A 21,212-nucleotide genomic window follows, 5' to 3' on the forward strand; every position below is an offset into this window, starting at 1 on the left:
GGCTGTCAGTAGTTGAACAAATTGCCCCAGAAATCAATGCTGCCAAATCATTCAAATTGTTTTGCACATCAGTTCCCTCTCTGCTGCCCCACCCCCACCCCCGACTCCATCTTTCTGCTTCTTTTGTCTAGTTTTCATTTCTTTTATGCCAACAAGTTTAAACATACAAAAAAGCATGGAAGCAATTAAATTCTTTTCACAAATCCTTTTTGTGTATTCGCATTCATTTAAAATTGTTTTTTATTTTAAGATTTGTGTTATATTATTTACAATTTTTTGCATGTGTCTTTCTAGTTGATTTGGATTTTTGACAGTTCCTTTCTGCCCTTTTTTGCAGTTTGACTTTCTACCTGTTTTTGCCCTTGCTCTGTTACAGGGTGGTGATCCATGCTATATTTCCAGGGTTTGACAGTAACTGGGAGGAAGGGAAAGTTGGAAAGATGAGTCATGTTGAAACATTCTCCTATACCTGCAATTAGATATTTAGTGGAGAGATTGACGAGTATCTGCATGCAGGTTTCTTGTTAAGCTATTTGCTGGAAAATGATATTGCATGTTGGAAGATCTAAGAGGGAGATGTAAATTTAATGCAAGATATAAGCAAAGGGTCCAAGCAACTATTTTTACAATTGATATTTTCAGGTTGGTGGCAAAATGGACGAAAACTGTTTTGTTGCTGTGACTAGTTCAAATGCTGCAAAAATTTTCAATCTGTATCCCAAGAAAGGAAGAATTGTTCCAGGAGCTGATGCTGATATTGTTGTGTGGGACCCAGAAGCTACAAGGTATGTACCTTGAAACATGTGAGTTTTGATTAAAATGTAATTAAGACTTTTGTAGAGACTGCAGCACAGGAAGTCAGCTTCTATGTTTATACCCTTGATTGGAAGGCCAGCCTGCTCCATAACACTATTAATCCCAATCTCAAGTAACTTTGATAATTTCAGCTGGTTCAGGGAGTAAACATTTGTGGATATAGAAATTGGGGTTATCATTTCTGTCCAAGGCCATTAGCTGAAGATGGACAGGGATTCTCAAGACCGGAGCTTTACGCATCTCTGTCTTAGTGGAACACGTTATTGGATTAGGCATACTGTACTGCCAAACAGCAGGAGTAGGCCCCATCTGAGATGCCAAATCAGCTTTGTGTCCTGCAGTGCTAAAGAAAATAGTTGCAACTTACTTGAATGTAGATATAATGGAGCAGCTGGTAGCACACTTTAAGTTCTGTTTGGAGGGAAAGGAGCTGGCCCCTTTGAAATTGGCAAGTTGCACCAGACATTTTAGCTTGCTGGTGGCAGGTGGATTGCCCTAGATGTCATGTGAATGTAGCAGAGTCAAGAACAAAGGCATGGGTGGGTGTGTCCCAACTAGATTGACCCATTTCCCCCACCCTATGGTGTGGATTTTTGGTATCATCATGGGCTAAATTTTCACCAAGACGGGATGACTCGGGAGCCCTTTAAAAATGGCGGCTGGGTCTCGATTCCAGGATTCCCGACCCCATCCCCGAGCTGTATGATTTTCGGGAGTGCCTTTAAAGGGTGTGAGTTGGTTCCTGTCAAAAGTCTGAACCTGGCACTCCTGACCGAGCTGGCTCCATTGCCGAGATAGGCATGTCCCTACTCTTCAATTTACGTGGAGTCAGGCCAGGTTTATAAAGAAATGTGGTTCACAGCCCCTCGGGGAAATCATGAGACCTAGTCTTCATGAGGGGATCTTTTAAAAGGTGAGTCCAGCAGATCATTTTTATGCCAAGCTATACCTCTCCACCAATCCTTATTGCCCCTCATTCCTCCATTCCAAATTATGCCACTCCACCCACCCCCTCAAGGCCTCTCATACCCCCCTGCCAAGCTATACACTTCTCATAGAGTCATAGAGGTCTACAGCACAGAAAAAGGCCCTTTGGCCCATCGAGTCTGCATCGGTCAAACAAGTACCGAACAATTCTAATCCCATTTTCCAGCACTAGGCCCATAGCCTTGTATGCCATGGCATCGCAAGTGCACATCCAATTACTTCTTAAATGTTATGAGGGTTTCTGCCTCTACCACGCTTTCAGGCAGTGAGTTCCAGATTCCCACCACCCTCTGGGTGAAAAAGTTCTTCCTCACATCCCCTCAAAACCTCCTTCCCCTTACCTTAAATCAATGCCCCCTGGTTATTGATCCCTCCACCAAGAGGATAAGTTCCTTCCTGTCTACCCTATCTATGCCCCTCATAATTTCATACGCCTCAATCATGTCCCCCTCAATCTCCTCTACTCCAGGGAAAATAACCCCAGTCTATCCAATCTCTCCTCATAACTAAAACTCTCCAGCCCAGCCCAGTAAATCTCCTCTGCACTCTCTGGTGCAATCACATCCTTCCTATAATGCGAATTCCAGAACTGCACGCAATACTCTAGCTGTGGCCTAACCAGCGTTTTATACAGATCCAGCATAACTTCCCTGCTCTTACGTTCTATGCCTCGGCTAATAAAGGCAAGTATCCCATATGCCTTCTTAACCACCTTATCTACCTGTCCCGCTACCTTAAGGGACCGGTGGACATGCACACCAAGGTCCCTCTGATCCTTGGTACTTCCCAGGGCCCTACCATTCATCAAGTATTCCCATGCCTTGTTTGTCCTGCCGAAGTGCATCACCTCACACTTATCCAGATTAAATTCCATTTGCCACTGACCAGCCCGTCTATATCCTCCTATAATCTAAGGCTATCCTCCTCACTATTTACCATCTCACCAATTTTCGTGTCATCCGCAAACTTACTGATCAACCCTCCTACATTCAAGTCTAAATCATTTAGAAATACCACAAACAGCAAGGGACCCAACACCGATCCCTGTGGAACCCCACTGGACACAGGCATCCAGTCACATAAACACCCCTCGACCATCGCCCTCTGCTTCCTTCCACTCAACCAATTCTAGATCCAATTTGCCAAATTGCCTTGGATCCCATGGGCTCTTACCTTCATTATCAGTCTCCCATGCGGGACCTTATCAAAAGTCTTGCTGAAGTCCAAGTAGACCATGTCAAATGTGTTGCCCTCATCTACACACCTGGTCACCTCTTCAAAAAATTTATTCAAATTGGTCAGACATGACGCCCCCTTAACAAAACCATGCTGCCTGTCCTTGATTAATCCCTGCCTCTCCAAGTGTAGATTAATTCTGTCCCTCAGAATTGCTTTCAATAATTTCCCCACCACTGAGGTTAGACTGACTGGCCTGTAGTTCCTTGGTTTATCCCTTCCTCCCTTCTTGAATAACGGTACCACATTGGCTGTCCTTCAGTCCCCTGGCACCTCTCCTGTGGCCAGAGAGGTATTGAAAATTATTTGCCAGACGTGCCCATTGACCCATTATATGCTGTCTAAAACCAATGAACCCTATAGTGATAGTAGAGTGTGCAAAAAATCCTTTTTTTAAAAAAAAAAGTAATTCATTCATAACTTTCCAATATATTACAAAAAAAGTCAGTTCACTGCAAGGTAAAAAGGGCCTGGATGATCAATACTTATAAATTAAAAGTAACAAAAACCACAAGCCCTTGAAGCCACTTAACCTTGTGTAAATAAATATTGTGAAATTGATAGCAGAGATCAGAGAGCCTGAGCTGTCAATCAAGCAATGTTTTCTCTAGGGTACAGCTGTTTCAGCAAGAGTAATGGTTGTCTGGGCTTTAAAGCTTTTTTTACACATCCTACTGTCACTCTAGGTTTCTCTGGTTCTATACAGTGTAGAGTGGGTAAATGGGCATGGAAGTGCCAGAAATTGGCATATGGGACATGAGGGGCCATAGTGGAGGGGGGGGGGCGGGTGGGGGGGGCTGATGAGGTGGCAGTAATGGGGCATGGGTAGCGTGAGGGGGGTTGGGGAGGGTGAGGGCTGGAAGACCTTAATGTTTTTATTTTAACCGGGACAAAGTTCTGCAGTACCAAGATGGGTCTTTTAAACAACCTGTCTAGGCACCCGGCAGCTCTTGTGGCTGCCTCCGACCTCCTCCTCAGGTCAACTGCGCAGACTCCAGCCCGTACCCGCACCCGGCCCCACGGCAAGGCACTTTCTTCCAAGGTGGGCAGACCAAGACTTGTGCCACCAGTCTCGCTGATGTGAATTCAGGTCAATATTTGGAAAATATGATCATTGGGGTTTTTTTTGCATAATGAATATCCTGAGTTAGGATCGGAGAAATGGGAATTCTTGTATCTGAAGTAAATGGTGTTATCATCTTCCTAGCCTTCCTTACCTCATATTCGTGGTGACAGTTACATCCTACTATAAACTTTGACGGTGAGCCTTATATCCCTTACAAAGTATAATTAAGATCAGCTTTTACAGCATGATATTAGCATTGAGAATTATTTTTCCTCGATTCATTCCCACACACCAAAAACAAATTCGAGCCAGGCCTGCACCATAATCACAACAGTATGATCATCCGTTTTGCACCAAAATAAATAATTTGTATTTAAAGAGCACCTCATGTTCTCAGGGTATCCCAACTGCTTCATAGATAATCAGTTACATATGAAATGCAGCCACTGTTTTGTAAGCATATGTGACAGCCAATTTGCATACTGAAAGTTCCCACAAAGAGTAGTGAAGCAAGTGACCAGTTAATCTATCTTGTTGGTGTTGGGTGAATATTGGTCAGAGCACTGGACTACTCCTCTTCAAATAGTGCCATAGGACAGGATCTTTTGCCTTCATGTGAATAGTGAAATAGGATCTTGCTTTTAACTTGTCATCTGAAGACAGCGGATGTCCAGAAATCCCTCAGTTCTGCATTGAAGTGCTATGCTAGATTAAGTTTGAAACGCTGGAGCACTTGAATCTACAAACTTCTGGCTCAGTGGCCTTTAGAAAATTAAATGAGAGAGTGTCAGCTCCTCGACTAATTGAACCAAGCTAATATTCTTCCTCATTTAGATTCCTTTAACTATTATTTAACTAAGGCATAATTAGCCTAGCCAAGGTTCTAGCTAGTTGTGCAACAAAACAGAGTTGTATAACAACCAAGGTTGCTTCCATATATTAAGGTATATCAGTCCACATTTTATTCAGAGGTCATTGGTTTGAAATTTAAAACTTTTGTGTTTTAATCTGTGATATATTTCAATGGTTTATCGCTGCATGTGTAGTAAGAATTAAATGATTGTTTCAGAACAATATCTGTGAGCACGCAAGTACAGGGTGGTGATGTAAACCTTTATGAGAACATACGATGCCATGGTGTTCCACTGGTGACAATCAGCCGTGGGCGAGTTGTCTATGAAGATGGCATCTTTACTTGTGCTGAGGGGACAGGAAAGTTCTGTCCACTTCGACCCTTTTCGGAGTTTGTGTACAAGAAGCTGATCCAGAGAGAGAAGGTAGAGTTGACTATCGTTATGCTTTTCTCCACTGGCATGTAGAAATGTACAACATTTTTTCATATGCTTGATTTTAATCTTTGGTTTGTAATTATAAGGCATTTGGAGATGAGGAAAAGGAGCATTGTCTGCTATTTTATGATTTTGATTTGACATGCAAGGTAACCAAAGGTTGACTTTGATACCCTTGTTGTATACTTGGAATAATAGAGTAATTTTACGATCAGTCATAAATTAGTAAAGAATTATCAATCCTACTTGGATATATTGAAACATGAACCATGTCCTATAATTTTCTCCTTTGACTGAGGCATCTTACCAGTTAAATTCCATCAAATGCTGCCTTCATTATCCACTTGAATGTGTAACTTTTTTTTTAAAAGTTAGATGTCATCTACTCTGCTGAGTTTGATACCTTGATTAGAAGGCATGAACATGTGGGGCAGCAGGAAGGAACAGAAAGCTTAAATTTTGCAGGTTTAGACAATCTGTTTTGATTAAATGTTTTATAGTTTAAAAAAACAGTAGCCTCCTGGAAGTGGCAGAGAATTATTTAAGAAAAGCCTTCACTAATATTGAAAACACTGTTCCTAGTTCTTTCTGGTATGGACTTGTAAATTGCAGAGGTGGCAAGATGAAAGGCCAGCGAGGTGAGCCCAAGTCTCAGCATGCAAAAGATTCAAACGAATCAGCGAGATTCACTAACTCCCTCTATTTCATGGAACTTAAATACTTTGTGTTTGCTCTATCCAGCTTTGTCTTCCATCATTTTTTTGTGTGTTTATTTTGTTCTACCTATTTCTTTCAAGCTTCCATCTTCTTGCTCTCAATTTGTCTTTTGCTGGTTCGCATGTGTCATTTGCTCTGCTGCCCTTCTATTGTATATGCCCTTCTGACATTACTTGGGATCACAAAGCAACTGCACCAGGAGCACAAGTAGCAGTCTCAGAGCCAAACTCAACACAAGACACTTGCCAGAGATTAGATTCTTTATCCACTCCACGCCCTGGCAGCAAAGGTTTGATGCAATTGGGCAATTTTGTACAGTTTGTTTTACCAAACATTTAATTTTATGCTTTGTTATAAATTGTATTATTTAATTTGAATGTGGATAGGCCAAAAATGTTCCAAGGATCTTCCAAATGATTTAGTAGGTTTGCCTTATTGGTCTTTCATACAACCTCACGTTAATCCATCTTTATTGGAATTTTATCCAACTGCAAGTATGTTGGTGGAGAAACAGCCTCGCAGCATGCTGGAACTGCATTTTTATGTCTTTGATTTTATATATGGTGAGTTCTGATTTTAACTGCAATCATGTGCCAATTGAAAGCCTGCTCCTTGTGCACAAATAGAGAAAAAGTAAGAGTGCAGGCAGCAGTCTCATGCTAGTGATTAGCTATTTAATACAATTTAGAAGCAGCTTCCGCTCTTGGCTTTGGTGGGACATAGCTTAAGACTCCGACTCCAGTGAGTATCAAATGCACTTGACTACCTCAGCGTTTTAAAGTATTGCTCATTGCCCAGTTGATAATCTCAGTTGAGTAATGGAGAAGACACAGAGTATGGCAAGGAGTTTCAAAGGGTGAGATAATCTGCACAGTTGTCCTGCTCCTCCTAAGCATTTGTTCAAGTGCATCTTTCAGAGACAAGATTTTCAGTCTGGCTGTACGGAGGGAAAGAGTGACTTGCATTTATATAGACCCTTTCATGAGCACAGGATATCGCATGAAGTATATTTTCGAAGTGTAATCACTGTCGTGTAGGAAACACATAGCAACCAATTCGTGCACAGCAAGCTCCCACAGACAGAATGTGATAATAACCAGATCATATGGGGTAAAAGGGTCATTTGAGGCCTTGGGGTGGGTGAACCTACCCTTTTGTGAGTCATCTCAGGCCAAGAAAGAATCCCATGCTCGTGGTTACAAGCCATGGTCAACAGCAAAACAAGTGAATTTTTGGTGGTGATAAAGAATGATAAATCTTAAAGGGCATTGGCTGCTTACAGGCAGAGGATCTTTTGGGAAGAGGAGTTATTTTCTTTAAGCGCAAGTGAAGAAGGCACTGGGGAACCACCTCATGTATTATTTTCCCTAGCCTTATTGGTCACTGGTCATAGCTGAACAACTTAAAGGTATAAGCAAATGAAGCAAAATGGGCCAACAAGGTACTTGGGGCTGGATTTAATGCAGCCAGGCACCAAGGCGGCTGAGCCCGCTTAATTGCAGAGGAGGTCCTATGTCAGTCCCCTGACGGCTGTAAAACCTCCCCCAATTAAGTCAGAGGGCAGAAGGGGTTGATGCGGAATTTCCGGATGGCGGCAGAATGTCAATTCAGTTTGTTAATTAACCCATTATCCGTGAGTCCACCACAGTTCAAATGGGGGACCTGGCATCGAGAAGATGACCACTAAAAGCCACCCCTACCCTTGCCTTTGACTCACCCAACCCCCACGGCACCAGCCTGTGATCCCCATTTGACCCTCATTCAGCTTTGTCCTGGGGTCCCCTGGCGATCCTGGGCCTCTGGTGGGTGCAATGCCAGCAGCTGCCACCACTCGCAGTGGTGCTGACAGCAATGAGAAGCTTTTGGCCTTTGATTGACCGGCAGCTCTTGGTGAATGGGACATCCGCTACTGGGGTCCTGAATTCTGGGAAGGCCCGACGGTGGCCATATAAGTACCTAAAGGACACTTAATACCACCTGGCCTCCCCCATGGAACTAATAGGGGTTACCCTCCAGTTCTCTGACTGGACAAGACCTCTGTTGGGCTTACTAAATCCAACCCTTGGTGTCTCTTCCTGCAAGGGAGGAAATCAGGTATCCCAAGTTGTCAACATGCAAAATCCATAATGAAAAATTGGTGAGAGTGAGAATGAGAACTTGGAATGTGAGAACAATGAAAAGAAGGGGGAAGCTGCAAAATGTCAAGAGAGAAATTGGAAGAAATACCTGAACATTATTTGTCTGACAGAAGTAAGATGGAGAGGTCTGGTGATTTCGAAAGTGATGATATAAAAGTCATTTATGCAGGTGGTGAACAAAACCAAAGAAACAATGCTATAATATTGGATAACGAAATGGTCAAGTGTGTGATGAGAATTGATCAATTAAAAAACAGACTGCTGAAGGTGGTGCTCCAGTGGATGTAGTTGTTATAACAGTGTTTACCACTTGGATGAAGAAGTGGAGACAAAGTATTAGAAATGGGAAGAACTGATTGAAAAGGAAAAAGGAAACAGCTTCTTGGTGTTCGTGGAAGACTGGTATGCTGAAGGCATTGAAGGTTGAAAAGCAAACAAAGTTGGAAGCCATAGACTGGTTGTCAGAGACAACAGAGGAGCAATGCTCATTGAGTTCTGCAGAAGATTGAAGCTGTGCAACATCAATATCTGGTTTAAGCAGAATCAGAGGAAACAGTACACTCAGAAATCACCTGGGGATCTGAAGCAGTAGCAAATTGATTACACCCTTGTCAAGCAGAGATATCAACAGCATATGTGCCTTACCCAGGTGCAAATGTACACACAGATTATAATCTAGTTGCCATGAAAGCTAAAATTCAGCTAAATAAAATCAAGAGGAGAAACCAAAAGCCTAGGTGGGAAAGAAAGAAGATACAGAGCTCTGAGGGGATTAAGTTTTGTGAAACAGCAAAGAAAAAATTAGAGGTTAACAAACTGTTCCAAATGTGTAATTGCCAAGGTCAGTGGGATATTTTGGAAAGTGCCAAAGAAGATATTGGTATGGTTGAAGGGACAAGTTAGAAAGCCATGAGTCTCAGAAGAAATGCTGAAGAAAGTGGACAGGCGAAGAGAGTGGAAGAACAAAAATACAAATGGAGGTTAATTAATATGCTGAAAACTAAATAATTAGCTCAGGAGTGATGTAGACCAGGCAAGAGGCAGATGGTGGGGAGTACAGTGCACAAAATTGGAAGAACTATTTCTTTTAAAAAAGAGAGTAACCAGTCTTCCTATAAGAAAATAAAGGAATCGGCTAGAGAAAGGAGAGGTAAGCAAACACAAAGGAATCGATAGCAGAGATGGTATGCTGCTTGTAGAACTTGAGAAAGTAAAGAAATGGCAAGATTGCATTGAAGACCTGTATAACAAAGATGGCAAGCCACCAGAACTAGAACCAGAGAAAGAAGATGATATTTCCCAGGAAGATTTAGAACCTGATCTTCTGGAGCGTGAAATATTTAGAGCTATAGAAGAACTGAAGCCAGGAACAGCAGAAGGATATGATGAAATCCCTGCAGAAATGATATAGAAAAACTGGAGAGAAGACAGTATGAGAATTGATTAACCTGTGTAAGGAGATGTACGCCAAGGGGAAGTGGCCAGAAGATGTTTTGAGGAGCACAATTGTTCCATTGGAGAAGGCAAATTCTGCATAATGTGAATAATGTCACGCCAAAATTTTGATTATGCATGCAACTAGATTGGAAATCAGTTCAGTTTTCAGAAGAGTTGTGGAACTAGAGAAGCTATAGCGGTCATATGTGTTACGTGAAAGAAGCATAGAATACGAGCAAGACAATTCCTAGTGGATTATGAAAAAGCTTTCGACCAGGTGAACTGGCAAAAGCTGTTGGAAGTGCTGGAGGCAATCAGAGTTGACTGGATGAATAAAAGAATGATTGTAGCTCTGTACATGGGAGAGCCCTGTTACAATCAGAACAGCATTATGAGTGGAATTGAAAATAAAAAGGGAGAATGTTATGCTTCAATTATACGGGGCATTGGTGAGGCCACATCTCGAATATTGTGTGGAGTTTTGGTCTCATTTAAGGAGGGATGTAAATGCTTTGGAGGCGGTTTAGAGGGGGTTTACTACATTGATGCCTTGAATAAGTGGGTTCCCTTATGAGAAAAGGTTAGATAAACTGGGCTTTTTTCCACTGGAGTTTAGAAGAATGAGGGGTGACTTGATTGAAGATTAAGATCCTGAACAGCATTGACAAGGTGGACATGGAAAGGATGTTTCCTCTGGTGGCTGAGTCCTGAACTATTTAAAATTAGGGGTTGCCCTTTTAGGACAGAGATGAGGAGAATTTTTTTTTTAAGAGGGTTGTGCGACTTTGGAACCCTCTGCCTCCAAAGGCGGTAGAGGAAGGGGTCATTGAATATTTTTAAGGCAGGTTCTTGTTAGGCAAGGGAATCAAAGTTATCAGGGGTAGATGGAAACGTGGAATTTGAAACACAAACAGCTCTGTGCATGGGACACAAACAGGTCAGCCATTCTTATTGAATAGTGGAGCAGACTCAAGGGGCCAAATGACCTACTTCTGCTCCTATTTCATATGTTCGTATGTAGTGTTTGGTGAAATTGAGCCTGGTGTAGTTGGGCATGGAGTGAGACAAGACTATCTACTATCACAGTTGCTCTTTAACACCTCTGTGGAAGCATTAGATGAAGTACAGAAAGGTGTCAAAACATGAGGTCAGTTAGTGAGATTTGCAGATGACCAGGCTCTCGTGGCTAGCACAGCAAAAGATCTGCAGGTACTAATGGATAGAATGAGTGAAGTGGTGAAAATGTATGGAATGAAAATTAATATAAAAAAGGTGAAAGTCCATGAAGATTGGAAGAAACAATGGTGGGAAAGTCAAGGTCAAAAGAAATGGTCAACATCTGGAGCAGATGTCACAATTTAACAGTGCAGCATCTTGCCAGAAAGAAATCAAAGCTAAAATAACAGTGGCAAAGAATTCATTCTCCGAGCATAAAGAATTGCTTGGCATAAAAATGAGTAGAGATCTTCAGAAAATAATTATCAAGACTGTGATTGGAGTGTCTTGTTGTTTAGGGCTGAAGTGTGGACCTTGAGAAAAACGGACATCCAAAGACTAGAAAGTTGTGAAATGTGGTTTGCAGAAGGATGGAGTGGGTTAGTTGGAGAGAACACGAGTGCAATGGAGAAATTATCAGGATGGAGGAGGAGGAAAAATGATTCCTGAAGATCATCAAGAAAAGGCAATAAGGGTTGGATTTTTTTTTTATTCATTCACAGGGTGTGGGCTTCGCTGGCTGGGCCAGCATTTATTGCCCATCCCTAGTTGCCCTTGAGAAAGTGGTGGTGAGCTGCCTTCTTGAACCGCTGCAGTCCATATGGTATAGGTGCACCCACAGTGCTGTTAGGAAGGGAGTTCCAGGATTTTAACCCAGTGACAGTGAAGGAACAGTGATACAGTTCCAAGTTAGAATGATGAGTGACTTGAAGGGGAACTTACAGGTGGTGGTGTCCTCATCTATCTGCTGCCCTTGTCATTCTAGATGGTATTCTATGGCATGAGAACTTGCTGAAGGAGGTGATTGAAGGAAGCTTGGAGGCATGTAGACCAAGAGGGAGAAAGGGCATAATGTTATTAGACAACTTGAAATTGAAAATGGGAGGCTCCTTTGAACAACTGAAGAAGAAAGCACAAGACCAAAAGACATGGAGAACTGAGCAATCAGTGCTACTACTTCTGTTTTTGTGATAATGATTAAGGGATAAATATTGACCAGGACTTCGGGGATAAGCCCCCTGCTCTTTCGCGAAATAGTGTCATGGAATTTTTTTTTGCTTCCACCTGACAGATGGGGCTTTGGTTCATTGTTACATCCGAAGGTGGCACCTCTGACGGTGCAGTACTCCCTCAGTACTGCACTGGAGTGTCAGCCTTGATTTTTGTTGTCAAATCCTGGCCCTCCTCCGGAGGTCCCCAGCATCACAGATGCCAACCTTCAGCCAATTCGATTCGCTCCACGTGATATCAAGAAACGGCTGAAGGTACTAGATACATATGGCCTTGACAATATTCCGGCAATAGTACTGAAGACTTGTGCTCCAGAACTTGCCAAGCTGTTCCAATACAACTACAACACTAGCATCTACCCAGCAATGTGGAAAATTGCCCAGTTATATCCTGTACACAAAGCAATCAGTCTACCCTCGATCATCAGTAAAGTGATGGAAGGGGTCATCAACAAGCAGCACTTGCTTAGCAATAACCTGCTCACTGACACTCAGTTTGGGCTACGCCAGGATCACTGAGCTGCTGACCTCATTACAGCCTAGATTCAAACATGGACAAAAGAGCTGAAATTCAGAGGTGAGGTACGAGTGACTGCCCTTGACATCAAGGCAGCATTTGACCGAGTGTGACATCAAGGAGCCTTAGCAAAATGAGTTAATGGGAATCGGGGGGGGAAACACTCCGCTGGTTGGAGTCATACCTAGCACAAAGGAAGATAGTTGTGGTTGTTGGAGGTCAGTTGTCTCAGTTCCAAAACATCACTGCAGAAGTTCCTCAGGGTAACATCCTCGGCCCAACCATCTTTAACTGCTTCATCAATGACCTTCCTTCCATCATATGTCAGAAGTGGGAATGTTCGCTGCTGATCGTGCAATGTTCAACAACATTCGTGACTCCTCAGACACTGAAGCAGTCCATGTTCAAATGCGGCAAGACCTGGACAATATCCAGGCTTAGGCTGGCAAGTGGCGAGTAACAGTTGCACCACACAAGTGTCAGGCAATGACCCTCTCCAACAAGAAAGAATCTAATAATCACCCCTTGACATTCAATGGCATTACTATTTTTGGTACACCACTATCAACATCCTGGGGGCGTTACAATTGACCAGAAACTGAACTGGACGAGCCACATAAATACAAGAGCAGGTCAGAGTCTAGGAATCCTGGGGTGAGTAACTCATCTCCCGACTCCCCAAAGCCTGTCCACCATCTACAAGTCAGGAGAGTGATGGAATACTCTCCACTTACCTCGATGAGTGCAGCTACAACAACACTCAAGAAGCTTGATATCTTCCAGTACTCAGCAGCCCGCTTGATTGACACCCCTTCTGCAAACATTCATTCCCTCCACCACCGACAAACAGTGACAGCAGTGTGTACCATCAACAAGATGCACTGCAGAAACTCCGCAAGGCTCCTTAGGCAGCACCTTCCAAACCCACGACCACTACCATCGAGAAGGCAAGGGCAGCAGATGCATGGGAACACCACCACCTGGAGGTTCCTCTCCAAGCCACTCACCATCCTGACTTGGAAATATATCATCGTTCCTTCACTGTCGCTGGGTCAAAATCCTGGAACTCCCTCCCTAATAGCACCGTGGGTGTACATACACCAAAGGGATTTCAGCGGTTCAAGAAGGCAGCTCACCAGCACCTTTCAAGGGCAGTTAGGGATGGATAATAAATGCTGGTCTAGCCATCGATGCCCATATCCCATAAGTGAATTAAAAAAATATAGGACTTGAACCCACAAACTTCTGAGTCACAGCAAGAGTGCAACCAATTGAGATACACCAGACACACACTGATGCACACAAGACCTAGACCCTGGTGTACAGGCATAATTTCAACATTTGTGGATGATGCAAAACTTGGAAGCATTGTGAACTGTGAGGAGGATAGTGTAGAACTTCAAAAGGTTATAGACAAATTGGCGCAATTGATGAGCAGGTGGCAGATGAAGTTCAATGTGGAGAAATGTGAAGTGATTCATTTTGCTAAGAAGAAATTGAGAAACAATATTAAATAAAGGGCACTGTTCTAAAGAGGGTGCAGGAGCAGCGGGACCTGTGTGCATAAATCACTGAAGGTGGCAGGACTGGTTGAGAGTAGAGTTGATAAAGCATACAGCATCCTAGGCTTTATTAATTGGTCCATAGAATACAGGAGTAAGGAGGCTATGTTGAACTTGTGTAAGACCCTAGTTCGGCCTCAGCTGGAGTATTTTGCCCAATTCTGGGCACCGTACTTTTGGAAGAATATGAAGGCGTTGGAGAGAGTGCACATAAGATTCACGAGAATGGTTCCATGGATGAGGAACTTCAATTATGAAGATAATTAAAGAACTTCAGACTGTTTTCCTTGGAGAAAAGGCTGAAAGATTTGATAGAGGTATTCAAAATCACGAGGGGTCTGGACAGAGTAGTTAGAGAGAAACTGTTCCTGCTCGTGTAAGGATCGAGAGGGCACAGATTTAAAGTAATAGGTAAAAGAAGGGAAAGTGACATGAGGAAAATCATTCTCACATGGCAAGTGGTTAAGGTCTGGAATGCACTGCCTGAGAATGTGGTGGCGGCAAGTTCAATTGAATAATTCATTAAGGAATTAGACAGTTATCTGATAAGGAAGAATGTGCAGGGTTACGGGGAGAAGGTGGGAGAATGGCTCTAAGTGAATTGCTCATTTGGAGAGCCAGTGCAGATACATTGGACCCCACGGCCTCCTGCACTGTAACAGTTTTGTGATATATGCACTCATGCGTTTTAAAACACAGCCAAAGCAAGTGTTTTGCCACTGGACACATCACTTAAATGAAACAGAATGGATTAACCTTTCTGAATACCAAATGTCTTTGAAATTTGTACATTCATTAATTGCTAAAAAATTATGCACAAATGGAAATTTTAGATGGTGAAGAGGGAAGGAAATTATATCCAAAGGAAATAACTACCAGAATCCTTAATTCTATTTGACTCAGGTTTTAAAGCAAGCCAATAATTTGGAAGGAAATTTGAAACTTAAGACAAATTTTCCAAAAGGTTATTAAAATGATCCTGGAATGTAATAATAGTTCTTGCTGGTTTTCCAACCAAGCCGCAATGGTAATGACAATCCTTAAGTCTACGAATATGCATGAATCCAAACAAATGTCATAGAGTTTAAAACAGTGGTTCATGTTGGCAAATTTGGTGGAACAGAAAACCTCACTGAATTAAGTTAAAAATGTTCCAAATTATGTTAGTTATGGAGATGCTTAAATTAATAGTTGGACATACTGTTGGAATTTGGCATTTGATACAGCACCATTTAACAATTGTAGTATCTGTACCCTTAGGTGACACAGTAATAAAGGCATCAATTGAGTTGGATGACTTAAGTGAAATATTTATGTTTGTAACAAGAACTGTGTGCTAGAAATATTCAGCAGGCCTGGCAGCATCTGTGGAGAGAGAAACAGAGTTAATGTTTTGAATAGAGCTCCTCTTCGGAAGAAGAGTTTCTCTCTTGCTAAGAGACCTGCTGAGTACTTCCAGAACTCTGTTTTTATTCCAGATCTCCAGTATTTGCAATATTTTGCTTTTATTAATGTTTGGAATTGATTTTCCCTTCCTGCGCACTCTGCTCTGATCTTCCCTCCATTTGATTCTGCCTTCAACTTTCTCTTCCTCTAGCTGCTCAATTATATTATCACTGTGAGAAAGTGTAGAAGAGGCGTTACTCCTGACGTCATCCCGTGTCGTTTCAGTTTTCAGGTCGGTGGGGGCGCAGCAGAATCAGCTGTGCGCCTGCCGACCTGTCAACGGCCTGTTGAGGCCATTTAAAAAGTATTTAACATAATTAATGGACCTGCCCGACCAACCTTAGGGTTGGCGGGCAGGCCAGGAGCCCTGGCGGGCTTAAGAAAAAGTATGAAACCTCATCCACGAGCAGGATGAGTTTTCATGGGGGTTTTTAAATATTTAATAAATGTTTCACCTAAAGTGATGGACATGTGACAGTGTCACATGAGGGGACATGGGAGGGAAATTTTGTTTTCCGCTCTTTAACATTTTTAAATTTGGAGCTGATCTCCCTGAGGCAGCACTTAGCCTCAGGGAGATCAGTGCGCTCTTTCGTGTGCATGTGTGAAAGAGCACACTCCTAGCTGAGGCAATCTCTCCCCCCCCCCGCCTGTACAAGGAGCGCATAGTGCTTCCTGGCAGACGTCACGCTAGGTGGGCCTTAATTGGCCCACCCACGTAAAATGGTGGTGGGCCCCCGATCGGAGGTGCGCCAGCCCACGCTCGCTCCTGCACTCTCCCCCCCCACCCCAAACGGGGGCAAAATTTTCCCCCAGGTTTGAGAGGCTTTAATTTGACATGACATCAAAGAAACTGGGGCTCTTTTCATTCGAACAAAGAAGGTTGAGTGTAGACGTAATGGAAGTGTTCAAAATTGAGTGGTGTTGCTGAGGAAAATAAGGAAAAAAAACCACTTGCATTGGCTGGTGAATTGGTGATTACAAGATAGAAATTTAAGATGAATGCTAAATTGAAAAGATAGATGTTAGGAGAATTATTATTATGCAGAAGGTCGTTAAGATAGTGAATACCCTACCAGAAATAAAGTCCTTAATAGCTTAGAAAAGGTAAATAGATAAATCTTTGTAAAAGAAGACTTCAAAAAGGTAAGACATAGGGACAATGGACCGAAATGACCTCTCCCTATGCTGTATGATTCTATAAATTATAATGAAATGTTGCTTTTTTCCTGTCCTCAGTATCCCAGCAAGAGATTCAGGAAGAACTTTTGAAAGACTGCGAAAGCCTGAATTCTTAAGTGACCATGGCCTTTTGCCAGGCTAAAATATTATTCAGTAGGTGGAGTTGCTTTAATGACCATCAAAACACAGCTGTCTGCGGACACTATCATCAAGTCCTGCTTTTGCAGAGAATTTCAGTTTCATTGAGGTGCTAGAGTTGTGCTCAGAATTTTTCTTTGTATGAGCCCAGTATTTAGGGCTCATTGTACTTTTGACCTTCCTGTAGGCAACCGCAGCAACATGAGCGAACATATTTGGCTGGAACACCTTGAGACAGGCAACTCAAGTGACGCGTAAAATTATGTTTTAATGAGATCATCTCTCATCCTTCTAAAATTCATACAACATAGGCCTATTGTACTCAATTTCTCCTCATAGTACAGCGCTTTCATCCCAGGAATCAGTCGAATAAACCTTCATTTCTCCCCCTTTAATATATCCTTCCTTGATTAAGGAGACTATTCAGTACTCCAAATGTGGCCTCGCCTAAGCTCTAAATAATTGCAGCAAGATTTTGTATTCCTCAACTCAAGCCCCTGCAATTAAGACTATTGAAAGAACCCACTATAACTTTCTTGTTTTTCCTTACTACCATCTTGATGCCTTTAGTGTGATTGCTTCTGATAAATGGAGTTAAAACTAACATCATTTATTACTGTTATAATCACCGCTGCAAAGAAGACCCTAAAACTTTTCTTGTAATACTGGTATCATATAAATACACAAGAGCTTTGTACTGTATTTGTAAGTTTACACTCATTTAATAGCCTTTGATTTGAACATTCTTTCCTGAATGGGAAACCTATTCATACAAGCTTATTTAGAAATCACTTTATACTAAAGTTGCAGTTTATGATGTTGTTATAGGGGCTATGAATTTGATGAAACAATTAATTACTATTGTAAACTAAATTAAACAAGTTACGTGATTTCGTCCAGCCTAATGTTCTCTGATATGCCACCAATTTTTTCTTTTTTTGCAGGTTGATTGGAAAGTGTACTTGCACTTGAAGAAAAATTTATAAATGACCATATTTAGCCTAAAATGAAGCTTGAGAAATGTGATTAAGTTAAAGATTTATTTAAATACTGTAACTTTGCGTATTCAGCAAGTTTATCTGTGACTAATTTTTGAGAAAATTCAATTGCTAGGTGGAAATACAGATGTTTTAAGTAAGCAATGTGGGCACATAAGGAAGGTCAAGACGTTAAATTGTATGCACTGTCCCCATACATTTAGTTCTATGTCTTGACTGCTACTACAAAAGCTAGAGGAAGCCAGCTGCTTGCCAATAGAGAAAAAATGGGGGAAGAATACAAAAGCTGATCACTATCCCAGGCAATGCTCCTGTATGCCCTTACAGTTCTAAAATGGTGCCTGTGATCAGAGAATAGATGATCTTGCCACCCTCTTAGCCAGGAAATTAATGGGGAAGATGAAGTTGATTTTAAAGTTGTTCAAATCCAGCAAAGAATGTTTTTAACAAGTGTGTAATAGAATCAACAACAACATCTTAGGTTTGTATAGTAGGTTTAATGTGGTAAAACACCCAAGGCACCTAACAAGAATGTTATCAGTAAAAACAGAGCCACAGAAGGAGGAATCAGGACAGATGACCAAAGGCTTGTTAAAAGAGTCAGGTTTAATGAACATCTTAGAGAAGGAGAGAGAGGGATTTCTAGAGCTTAGGGCCAAAGCAGCTGAAAGCCTCCACTAGTGGAGCAATTAAAATGGGGATGCATAAAATGCCAGAATTGAAGGAGCTGGAGGAGGGTACAGAGATGGGGAGGGGTGAGGTCATGGAGGAATTTGAATACAAGGGTGAGGATTTTAAAATTGATCCATTTTTGGACTGAGAGCCAATGTAGGTCATCAAATATAGGAGTAATGGTGAACGGGATTTCACACTAATTAAGCCATGGGCAGCAGAGTTTTTGGATGAGCACAACTTTATGTAGGTGGAAAGTGGGAGATCAACTAGGAGAGCATTGAATTAGTCAATTCTAAAAGTAATAAATGACGGTTTCAGCAGTAGATGAGCTGATGCTAGGTTGGAATTAGGCGATGTTACGGAGGTTTTATGGACGGTCTTAGTAGTGGAGCGGATAACTAGTCAGAAACTCATCTCTGGGGTCAGACGCAACACCAAGGTTGCAAACAGTCTTGTTCATTCTCAAGACAGTTGCCAGGGAGAGGGATGGAAACCACGATCAGAGAATGGAGTTTGTACCAGCGAATGGCAATAACTTAGGTCTTTCCGATGTTTAACTGGAGGAAATTACTGCTCATTCAATTTTGTATGTCAAACAAACAGTTTGACAGATCTGAGAAAATAGAGGGTCCAACACAGGTGGTGATGTGATAGCACTGAGTGTTGTTGGCATATATGTGAAATTTGATGTTGTGTTTTCAGATGATGTTGCCAAGGGGCAGTATGGCGATGAGAAATATAATGGGCCAAGGATAAATCCTTGGGTGTCTCCATAGATAACAGTTTGCGAGTGGGAAAAGAATCTATTGCTGTTGATTCTCTAGCTGGCATTCTCTGGTAAGAATGGAACTGCACAAAGGCAGTTTCACCCAGCTGGAGGATGGAGGATGGTGTGATCAACTAAGTCAAACTCTACAGATAGGACAGGACAAGTGAGCAAAGGCTGTTTACCATAGGTGCAGTCACAGTCATTTGTGACTTTGGTTAGGGTTGTTTCAGTATTATGGCAGGGGTGGGAACTGAATTGGAGGGAATCAAACATGAAATTTTGGGAAATTGAGCATGGATTTGAGAGGTGAGAGCAATTCAAAGGTTTTGGAGAGAAACGGGAACTTCGAGAGGGAGCAGGAGTTGACAAGGACATGGTGTCAAGGGTGGGTTTTTATTGAGAAGAAGGGGTAATGTTGGAGAATTTCAGGGCAAAAGGGTCAGTACCAGTGTTCCCTCTAAGCTGCGTAGCCACGTGACAAACCAGAAGTTCCTCCTCCCCCCAGGCTGCCCATATGTCAGCCCCTTTAAGTTACTACGAGTGCCCGACCACACAAAAAAAAGTTATAGGGCCCACACATTTAAATGAATCAGCTGCACACAACAAAAAAATGAGAGGATACATTGGTCAGTACCTGAGAAGATCGAACCGTTAACATCAATCAACATGGGAACCAGGAAGGAATATTGGGTGGTCAGGTTCGGTGGGAGTCGGATCGATGCATGGTGGTATTGTCACAGGGCTAGTACTCCAGATACTCAGGGTAATGCTCCGGAGACCAGGGTTCAAATCTGACCATGGAAAATGGAGAAATTTGAATTCAATAAAAAATATGGAATTAGAAGTCTAATGATGGCCATGAAACGATTGCCATAAAAACCCACCTGGCTCCCTAATGTCCTTTAGGGAAGGAAATCTGTTATCCTTAGCTGTTCTGGCCTACATGTGACTCCAGACTCACAGCAATTTGATTGACTCTGAAATGGCCTAGCAAGCCACTCGGTTCTCAGGGGCAATTAGGGATGGGCAATAAATGCTGGCCCAGCTAGTGACCCCAACGTCCCATGAATGAATAAAAGAGAAAAATAAAATTGGGTCTCATGGACAAGATAAGCTTGGAGAAAGCAATGCAGGAGGTAGAATCTCAAGAAAGATGTGAGTGTAGGGCTAGGGCAGCAGGAACAGTAAGGGAACTTCAGACTGTTGGGCTGGGGAAGGGCAGAGGTAGCTGAATGCTGTTTTTTTACCTTTATCGCAAACAGTCCATGGTCCCCTCGCACTTGTTATTGGAGATGAGGTTCAGGAGGCATAGAAAGGTAGTTTAAGAAAACAGTTAGTTGTGAAGAGAAGTTGGGAGTTATCGGCACTTCAGGATGATCTTTGAATAATTTACCGAACGAGATGAGGACCTGCTAGTGATTTGTATGGTTTTGCTAGATTTGACAATGGAAGATTAAACTAGTAGTAGATGTTCAAGTCTGTCTCCTTTGAAGTTAAGAAGTGGAGTTGAGGAGTATGCCATGGGGATTGACTAGGGTGAGGGGAATAAGTAATGGTTTTACTGGGGACAGGGGCATCAAAGGTGAAGAAGAGAGAGTGATTTAAGAGATTGCTAGCTGCAGAAATGACATGATAAATGGAGGGCAAATGCCTAGTTGGAACTTTGAAAGTGCAATCGTAAGGTACATGTAAGAGTGTTTATCAAGGAATAGAACCAGAAGGAAATGGGGTTGGGAGAGATTGGGTGGAGTGTGTTACAAGGAAATTATCAGAGATGGCTTTCTCCGTGATGGTTACAATGGGAGTAATGAGGCCGCGTAAGATGATGAGATCGAAAATGTGGCCGTGTATATGGGTAAGAGAATTTATGTGAAGATAGAGATTTAGGGCAGAAAGGAGGACCGTGAACTTGGGGAAGAGAAGAAGAGGAGTTCAGCTGGAGGTTGAAATCACCAAGGATGGGAAGTCACGGTGCAGAGAAAGAAAAGAAGATATCCAAGTGGAAAAACTTGAC

At 42.3% G+C, this 21,212-nt stretch overlaps 1 protein-coding gene across 1 annotated transcript in view; it reads left to right on the forward strand.

Moving 5' to 3' along the window:
* Positions 1 to 21,212, forward strand: part of dpysl5b (dihydropyrimidinase like 5b) — a 92,005-nt gene that overhangs the window by 66,264 nt on the left and 4,529 nt on the right. The window contains exons 9-10 of the mRNA XM_078541493.1: positions 643 to 785; positions 5,175 to 5,382. Coding sequence (XP_078397619.1) covers positions 643 to 785; positions 5,175 to 5,382 — 351 coding nt within the window. The remainder of the gene's footprint in view (positions 1 to 642; positions 786 to 5,174; positions 5,383 to 21,212) is intronic.

This window comes from Cetorhinus maximus, chromosome 5, assembly GCF_964194155.1.
Source record: "Cetorhinus maximus chromosome 5, sCetMax3.hap1.1, whole genome shotgun sequence".
NCBI lineage: Eukaryota > Metazoa > Chordata > Chondrichthyes > Lamniformes > Cetorhinidae > Cetorhinus > Cetorhinus maximus.